General features: G+C 45.1%; 1 protein-coding gene across 1 annotated transcript in view; it reads right to left on the bottom strand.

The window, feature by feature from the left end:
* The window catches only part of ABCG1 (ATP binding cassette subfamily G member 1), an 81,041-nt gene extending 77,124 nt beyond the window's left edge, over nucleotides 1–3,917 (bottom strand). The window contains exons 1-2 of the mRNA XM_045501297.1: nucleotides 3,849–3,917; nucleotides 2,843–2,890 (exon numbers count right to left, since the gene is read on the bottom strand). Coding sequence (XP_045357253.1) covers nucleotides 2,843–2,845 — 3 coding nt within the window. The 5' untranslated portion in view covers nucleotides 2,846–2,890; nucleotides 3,849–3,917. The remainder of the gene's footprint in view (nucleotides 1–2,842; nucleotides 2,891–3,848) is intronic.
* Nucleotides 3,918–9,322: the final 5,405 nt, after the last annotated feature.

A 9,322-nucleotide genomic window follows, 5' to 3' on the forward strand; every position in this document is an offset into this window, starting at 1 on the left:
TTTGTGAGTTCGAGCCTGCTTCAGATTCTGTGTCTGTCTCTATCTCTGCCCCTTCCCTGCTGGCTCTCTGTCTCTGTCTCTCTCAAAATAAACATTAAAAAAATTTTTTAAGTGTAAATTACCCAAACAACAGAACTACAAGGTATGTGAAGCAAAATCTGATAGAACTGAAAGAAGAAATAGATAAATTCACAATTACAGCTGGAGACTTAATCGCCTCTCTCAACAACCACTAGAACAACTAGACAGAAAAATCAGCAAGGATACGGAACTCAATAGCACCACTGAGCAACAGGATCCAATCAGTATTTATAGAACCCTCCAGCCAACAATGGGAGAATGCACATTCTTCTCAAATGTTCATGGAACATGTACCAACATAGATCTTATTCTTATAAAACAAACCTCAACACATTCAAAAGAACTGAAATTATGCAGAGTGTGTTCTCTGACCCAAATGGAATCAAACTAGAAATCAATAATAAAAAGATAATAGGAAAATCTCCAACACTTGGAATTGAAACAGTTCACTTCTAAATAATCCATGAGTCTAAGAGGGGATCCTAAGGGCAAATGAAATACAGTTAACTGAATTAAAATGAAAGTACCTGTATCAAAGTACACATGTGAGGACTACATCAGTGTGGAGTGGAAATGTATAGTGCTAAAAGCATATTTTAAAGTTAAAATTTCCTCATTAAAAATGAAGAAAAATCTCAAATCCATAATGTAAACTCTTACCTCAAGAATGTAGAAAAAGAAGAGAAAAATAAACCAAAATATAGGAAATCATAAAGATATGAGCAGAAATCAATGAAATTAAAAATGGAAGAATAAAGAAAATCAATGAAACACGATCATTTAGAAATGATCAGTAAAACTGAAAAACCTCCAGCAAGACTGGCAAAGAAGAAACACAGAAGACACAAATTACCAATATTAAAGACAAGGCAGGGGACATCAATACAGATCCTACAGACACCTGGAAGACCGTAAGGCAACAATACAGACAACTCTGCACAATAAATTTGACAATTTAGATGAAATGAATGAATTCCTCAAAAAAGACATAGGTTATTTGAATAGCCCTATAACTATTTAGGAAATTGAACTCATCATTTTAAAACTCAAAAAGAGGAAGGAAGGAGGTAAGGAAGGAAGGAAGGAAGAGAGAAAGAGAGAAGGAACTCTCCAGGCCCAGACAGCTTCCCTGGAGAGTTCTACCAAATGCTTGAAGAATTCACACCAATTCTATACAATCTCCTCCAGAAATAGAAAAGGAGGGAACTCTTCCCAATTCATTTTATTTAACTAGTATTACCCTCGTATCAGACAAAGTATTAAAAAAAGAAAAACTACAGACCAAAATCCCTCATAAATATAGATGCAAAAACCATTAACAAAATATTAGCGAACGATTCAACAATATACATTTAAAATGATACACTATGTCCAAGTGGGGTTTATCCCAAGCATGCAACTCTGGTTCAATATATGAACACCATATTGTAGTACACCATATTAACAGACTAAAGAAGAAAAATCATACAATCGTGCCATTTGATGTGGAAAAAGCCCTTGACAAAGTTGAACACCTATTCATGGTTTAAAAAAAAAACACTCAGAGAAATAGAAATAGAAGGCCATCGCCTCAACTTCTAGCAATTGCACTCCTGGACATTTGTCCCAGAGAATGAAAACTTACATTCCCACAAAAATTAGCAAGAAATGTTTACACAGTTCTATCTGTAATAGCCAAAACCTACAAACAACCCAGATGTCTGTCAATAGGTAAATAGTTAAACTGTCGCCCGTCTATAATATGGATCGCCACTCAGCGATAAAAACCAAAGAACTATTCAATACCCAACAACCTGGATGGATCTCTAGAGAATTCTCCTGGAAAAAGCCAGTCCTAAGAGGTTATACATTGTATAATTCCATTTATGTGACATTCTTGAAATGGCAAAATTACGCAAATGGGGAACAGGTTTGTGGTTGTCAAGAGTTAGGGAGGGGATTGAGTGGAAAGAAAGACAATGGAGCTATAGAAGGGGGGGGGATGAGGGACCCTTGTGTGGATGGCATTCTGTATCTGGACTCTATCAGTGTCAGTTTCCGGGATGTGATGTTATACTGCAATTTTGCAAGATGTTACCATGGAGGGAGCTAGGTAAAGGGCACATAGGGTCTCTTTGTTCTTTCTTACAACTCCACGGGAGCCTGCAATTAACTCAAAATTCAAAGACTAATTTTTTTTTTTTTAAGTCACAGGACAGTCCTGAGTGAGGCCACTCCAGATGAGGTGGCCTTAGACCACCCTGTGGCAGAAAATAGACGTCGCATGGAGCATGGGGAGTGAGGAAGTAGGTGGGAGAGTTTTAGGGATGAATAGGGAGAGGACACGGAACCAGAGAGCCCTAGGTCACTCAGGACCACACGGTGGGCTGCCGGGCAACGAAGCATTTATGACCGTTCTTTGTCAACTGTGAAGGTGAGAAGGTGAGGAGGGATGGGACAATGTTCTTCCTCCTTACTAGAAATTATGTGTGTGCGTGCACAGACACCCAGGCACCTGCAGGGACAGTGATGGATAGGATGCCGGTCCCATCGTTAGCCATCTGTGGTGCTGAGCCGGTCCTAACGTCTCAAAGCCTCAGTCTTCATCAGTAAAATGGGAATATCAAGAGCACCACCGTGGCAGTTGGATAAGGTGGGGTAGTTACAGTGCCTGGGAGCTGAGAAGAGGGAAGAGTGGGTAGCTCGTGTGCCTCTAATATTGTCCTCCAGGTCCTCAGACCATGACCTTCTCCCACCCTCCCCCACTGTTGTCATTACTCACCATCCTCCCAAATGGCTTACTCTTCTCTTCTTCCTGTGATGAACAGTTCTGTGTGGGAAAAATGGGTGCATAAATGTACAAAGCAACTCCTAGCTCAGAGTGATATTTCAATATCAAATGTTAAGGCGTCAGTATGGTAGTCCAAGGTTAAAACTTCTAGTTATAAGATAAGTAAGTCCTGGAGGATGTAACGTACGTAGGGCGCGGTGAACATTACCGTATTGTGTCTTTGAGAACCGCTAAGAGAATAAATCTGAAATTTTTTTTAATGTTTATTCATTTTTGAAAGACAGAGAGACACAGCACAAGCAGGGGTGGTGCGGAGAGAGAGGGAGACACAGAATCCCAAGCAGGCTCCAGGCTCCGAGCTGTCGGCACAGAGCCCGACGCGGGGCTCGAACCCACGAACTGGGAGATCATGACCTGAGCCGAAGTCGGACGCTTAACGGACGGAACCACCCAGGCGCCCCACTAAGAGAATAAATCTTAAAAGTTCTCCTCACAGGAAAAAACTCGTTAACTATGCGAGGTGATGGGTGTCAGCTACGCTTATCGTGGTGATTCTTTTGAGATACAAACATTATCAAATCGTTATATGGCACACTTCGGACTGGTACCATATTACCTGTCGATTCATTCTCAATAAAACTGGAAAAAAATGAAGGCATCTTACTTTTCCTTGACAGGCAACTCATCCACGTTTACAGACTGGTTGTGTTTCCCTCACTGGTCTGTGGGCTCGGAGGACAGAGAGGCTCTGGCCCATTCTCACTGAGCCCCGACATCCAGCAGATGCCTGCCTCCTACATGGCTCTCCAGTATTTGCCGGCTGACTGATCTCAGTCACAGGCACTTCACGTCACAGCTTACATTATAAATTTTTGTCGGTGCCCGTACTAACACACACGACATCTTTTCTTTGATCTACAACTGGCTACATTTACTGTATACATTTATATTTAAAAAATTTTTTTTTTTACTAAAAAGCACCTTGTCAGCGACTTACCCACAAGCTTAGATGTAAACACTTCCCAGGGAGCCCTTCTGCTGCAAAACAGACCCCTCTGCACGCAATGTATTTATTTTGCCATTAAGAAAGGGAAGTAACTTCTGCCTTATACAGGCCAGGATTTCAATTTTCATCACTGCAGACATGTGAAAACCCCCAAACCAGAAGCCATGATTTCAGTTTCTGTTCTGTGTCCATACAAAACGAATTGTTTTAAAATGGGCATAATGTAATCACATGCGTAATAATATTACCAGTGCAATGGTTCCTGCAGCAAACAGGAAGCATGAGAGGTTACTAAGGGTCGGCCTGCTCCCTCTGGGGTTACTGTCACAAAATAGCACCTGTCTGCCCCCAGACTGGCCGTGTGCCCATCTACGGGTAGCTTCCCGCTTTTGGTCAGATGATAGATTTCACATTTCTGAGCGCTGTGAAATTTATTTTTTTAATGACACACGTTTAAAACAATTAACAGCAAAGACTGCAGTTCATCCGGGCCTTGAGGGTAATAGTCAAGGATAAAGGGAGCATTTCCTAGTGGAAGGTCTAGAATAACTTACATAACATCAATCATGATAACTCTGGTCAATGATCGTCGCTGCAAAGTGGGGACAAAGTGAGCTAGTGAAGCATCTGAGAGCTCAGGGCTTTCGGGGAGAGCAGCCATCACCTAATAGCAAAAACTGATAGCCTTAGAGGCCATGGTGGGTTCGAGAATAGTGCTTTGAACTTTACAGCTGCTAATTCACTTCATCCTCATCACAACTGCATGGGCCAGACACTATTACTATCCACAGCGGGGAAGTAAGGCACAGAGAGGTTATGTAACTTGCCTGAGGTCCCACTCTCCCAGTACCCAATCTCAGAGCCTAAACAGTCCAGGCTGGCTCCAGAGATCGCAACATTTTTCCCCCGGAAAGAAGGATTTCTTTTCACTTTTTAAAGTAGAGCACAAAAATGTCAATGTCAGGATGGGTGAATTTTACATGTCTCTACACTTGGCTACTCACCGCCCAGATCGCGATATAGAACATTTCCATCTAGAATGTTTTCACCCTGTGACCTGTATCGTGTGCCCGATCCCAATCAAGCCCCGCCTCTGAACACAAGTACTACTCTGGCTTTGATCAGCATCGATGAGTTTTGTTTGGTCTGCACCTTCATATAATTGGCTTACCGAACGTACTTCTCCATGTCTGGATTCTTCCACTCGACAGGGGGTGTTTGAAACCCATTCACACGTGGATGTGCGTGCACCCCCGGCTCCTTCCGTTATAGTTTGCTTTCCTTTCTGCTTTCCTTTCGAGCTTTTCAGCCATTAGAGTGAAGCTGCTGTCATATCGGCCTTCCTGCACGTCCTCTTGGGGGACACGGACATTCATTTCCCTTGAGGAAAAGTCTGGCAGCGAAATCCCTGGGCTATGAAGTAAGAAGGTTTAACTTTAGTAAATCCTACCGATCAGCTTTCTACGTTTCTACCGATTCATACTCCCTGCTGCTTCACACCCGTACCGTCACTGGGCATTTTTGGTTTTTTAGAAAACGCGGCCACCCTGACAGGTGTGTGGTGATTGTATCACCAAGGTTTTAATTTCCTTCCTGTACTGACTAGTGATCGTCAGTTCCATTTCCCCTCATTTTAAAATGGCATTGTTTTGTCTTTAGTCTTGGTCTATAGGATTTCTTTTTTTTGTTATCAAGACTTTAAAATTTTTAAGTAATCTCTACACCCACCGTGGGGCTCGAACTCACAACCCCGAGATCCAGAGTCGAACGCTCCACCAATGGAGCCCGCCAGACGCCCTTGATGGGTAGGATTTCTTGATGTATTCTGGATACGTGTTCTCCGTCCCATCGGTAGGTTGGAAGTGTGTTCTCCCAGTCTGAGGCTCGCCATTCGGTTTCTTGTGTTCCTCGTTTTCATAAAATCCAAGTCCTCACTATTTTCCTTGATGGTTATGGGTGGGGGTTCTATCTGTAGGCGTGCCTTCTTTATGAAATCTCTGCCTACGACAAGAATATGAAAATATTTTCCTGTGTTTTCTTCCAGAAGCACCATTGTTTTGTTTTCACAGCTAAGTTTAGGATCCATCTCAAAATTTTTTTTTAATGTTTTATATATTTTTGAGAGAGAGAGAGAGAGAGAGAGAGAGCAAGCAGGGGGTGGGGACAGAGAGAGAGAGAGAGAGAGAGAGACGGAGACACAGAATCCGAAGCAGGTTCCAGGCTCTGAGCTGTCAGCACAGAGCCCAACGTGGGGCTTGGACCCGTGAGCCGTGAGCTCATGACCCGAGCAGAAATCAGACGCTCAACGAGGCGCCCCTAAGTTTTAATAATTTTTTAAAATTATTCACCCTGGTTGGATTTAGTTTCTTGAACCTATGGGTTACTACCTTCCATAAGATTTGGAATATATTTGGCTATTTTTTCTCCAAATACTGCTTTTCTCTCTCCATCCCTCTCCCTCTCCGTCTCCTCTACACCTGTTTGCTATCGGTCATGTCCTTCTTACAATTTGTTCTGGGTTTATGATTTTTTTCCTCTCTGTGATTCATTTTGGATATTTTCTACCGATCTCTCTTCAAATTTATTTTCTTGTGTTCCGCTGTATTCAGTCTGCTGTGAAAGCCATCTGAAATACCCTTGTTTAAAATATTTATTTGTTCATCTAGCATGTCCACTTGGTGATTTTCGTAGATTCCAATTCTCCTGCGAAATGCCCCCTCTTTGCATTGATTTTCTCTACCTTTTACTCTATGCTTCACATATTTATCATAGCTATTTTGATGTCAGGGGCTGCTAATGCTTTTTCTGAGTCATTCTCTGAAGTGTGACCTTTAAACATGTGAGCCATTTCCACAGAGGAGGTGAAATGAAGCCTGTCTCCTGACTCATACGGCTCCTGGTGCTGTCTTACTTCTCACCTACAGCGTGTGGCTGTTTCGGGGGGGTGCTTGTCTTAGGGTGCTGGTATACATTTCCAGGAACCGGTCAGGAGACGGGCGTTGCTATCCACCCTCAGTAAGAACACCGATGCAATAACCCAAACTGTGTGGTCACTGGACATCAGGAGGCGTCTGTCCCTCCCACAAACCACACTCAATTGTCTTGGGCAACACCAAGTCTCTAGATAAAAATTAATTTTCGGGCCCCTGGATGGCTCAGTCAGTTAAGCGACTGACTTTTGATTTCGGCTCAGGTCATGGTCTTGCTGTTTGTGAGATCAAGCCCCACGTCGGGCTCCATAGCTGGCAGCACAGAGCCTGCTTGGGATTCTCTCTGTCTCTGTCTCTGTCTCTCTCTGCCCTTCCCCCAGTCGAGCTATCTGTGTCTCTCAAAATAAATTAAAAAAAAAAATCATTTTCACCATTCTCTCTCCTTGAATTTGCCCATCTGTATTGAGGATCGCCGATTCACCCATTTACAAACCACAGTTTGAGTAAGATGGCCCCAAATGAGGTTTCTCTGTAGAATCTTCTGGGAGAGGGGCTCTTTAAAAATTTCACTACCTCCCTTCACCCCAGACCGTGAATCAGCCGCAGTGGGGGAGCCAGGAAAGAGGTCCAGGACCATGCCTTGGAGCCACTGCTGGGCCACTGGAGGCAGACCAGGACCCAGGCGTCCCCACGTCTTTTACAAACCTTGGCCGCCACTCTACCCACATCGCTGGGAGCGTTGCACCCCAGCAGGAAATGGCTGAACCTGTTTCCTAACTTGACCTGCTGGCCTGAGTCTGTCCAGCTGCCCGGGCCCTCTGTGCCTGTCACACAGGGTCCTGCGGTCTGAGGTCGCTATGGGGCAAGACTGTAGCCTACAGACTGAGGCTCTCGAGGACACAGAGATGAGGGTGGGGTTTCCCTGATGAACTGCAGGGTAAGAGATGAGAAGTAAAAGGTGCACTCAAGTCAACTGCTTTATTTATTCTCCAAAAAATGTCCTAGAATGTTTTCTTGATTTGCCCAAGGTTAAATGGGCTTGATAAGAACAGGCCAAAACAAAACAAACAAACAAAAAAGTAGGAAGTTGGGGGCGGACCCTTTTGTCCCCAGCAAAGGAAGAGCGATCCTAGGATGCTCCCAATTAACGGCAGCAGATTCTTTAAACAAATTTTTAATGTTTATTTATTTTTGACAGACAGGGTGCAAGCAGGGGAGGGGTGGAAAGAGAGGGAGACACGGAATCGGAAGCAGGCTCCAGGCTCCGAGCCATCAGCCCAGAGCCTGACGCGCTCGAGCCCACGAAGTGCGGGATCGTGACCTGGGCCAAAGTTGGCCACCCAACCCACCGAGCCCCCCAGGTGCCCCGACAGCAGCAGATTCTCACAGCCACCTCTCTCTGTTGAATTTTTTCAGAACAAGGACCCTGGAAAAGCACGTAAGAATAGCTCACGCGGTCGGGATTGAAAAACATACATATACAATTTGATATAAGTCACAAGGATGCTGGCAAAAAAACCTCAAACCTGCTCTCACAGTGGGGACAGTCCCAGCGGCCATGGGAAAGGCTGTTCGTGTGACCCTAGAGCCAAGAGGAGAGACAAAAGCAAAGCCAGCAGGTCAGAGGACTTTGAAGACAGGGCGAATGGCTGTGGTCTGATGTACTGCAGCTCTCCCCACGGTCAGTGTTCATGGGGACGGGTGTTTGCCATGGTCAGGTCTCCGGGCAATGACGGTGGGGTCCGGGCTAAGCCGAGTGGGGGGGTCGTACAAGCTGGTGTGGAGCGTGGAACAGCTTGTGGACAGGGCCCCCAAACCGTCCTGTGATGTCTAGAACCCGTGAGAACCAACCTTGAAGGCTGAGCATCTAAGAAACTTCCATCAGGGCAGTGGCAGTGATGTGGGGACAGAGCGAGGCTCCGTTCTGGCCTCCCCGTCTCGAGACCCTACCCTTGAGGCCAGGCCCACCCAGCACCAAACATGCGCCCCTGTTGCCAGGACGTTAGCTTCCGAAGGCTTTGCTTTCTGAATCCTAGAAATCCCAACTTAAAATTTTGACTCTTCAGGTGGGTGTCTGACTTCCGTTCAGGTCATGATCTCACAGTTTGTGAGTTCGAGCTCTGCATCGGGCTCTGGGCTGACAGCTCAGAGCCTGGAGCCTGCTTTGGATTCTGTGTCCCCCTCTCTCTCTGCCCTCCCCTGCTTCTGTTCTGTCTCTTTGTCTCTCTTTCTTTCTCTGTCTCTCAAAAATGAATTAAAAACCACTAAAAATTAAAAAAAAAAAAAAGGCTTTGACTCTAGAATGCCTTCACAAAATGTCGGTGGAGCATTGTATGGAAAGGACTTTTCCCACTTCGCTTGGCCCCTCACCGGCCCCACACCCCAAGGACTAGCAGCCTTGCCCCTCCACCTCGCCTGGCCCCATTCCACTGGGGGACACACAGGATCCGGAGCGCTGGCAGTCCCCGCGCTGGGCGGGCCAGCGGTCTCCCTGGCTTATTGTTTAGAATTTAGAAAGCACTTTCCCATAGACAC

Source organism: Leopardus geoffroyi, chromosome C2 (assembly GCF_018350155.1).
Source record: "Leopardus geoffroyi isolate Oge1 chromosome C2, O.geoffroyi_Oge1_pat1.0, whole genome shotgun sequence".
In the NCBI taxonomy this organism is placed as follows: Eukaryota; Metazoa; Chordata; class Mammalia; order Carnivora; family Felidae; genus Leopardus; species Leopardus geoffroyi.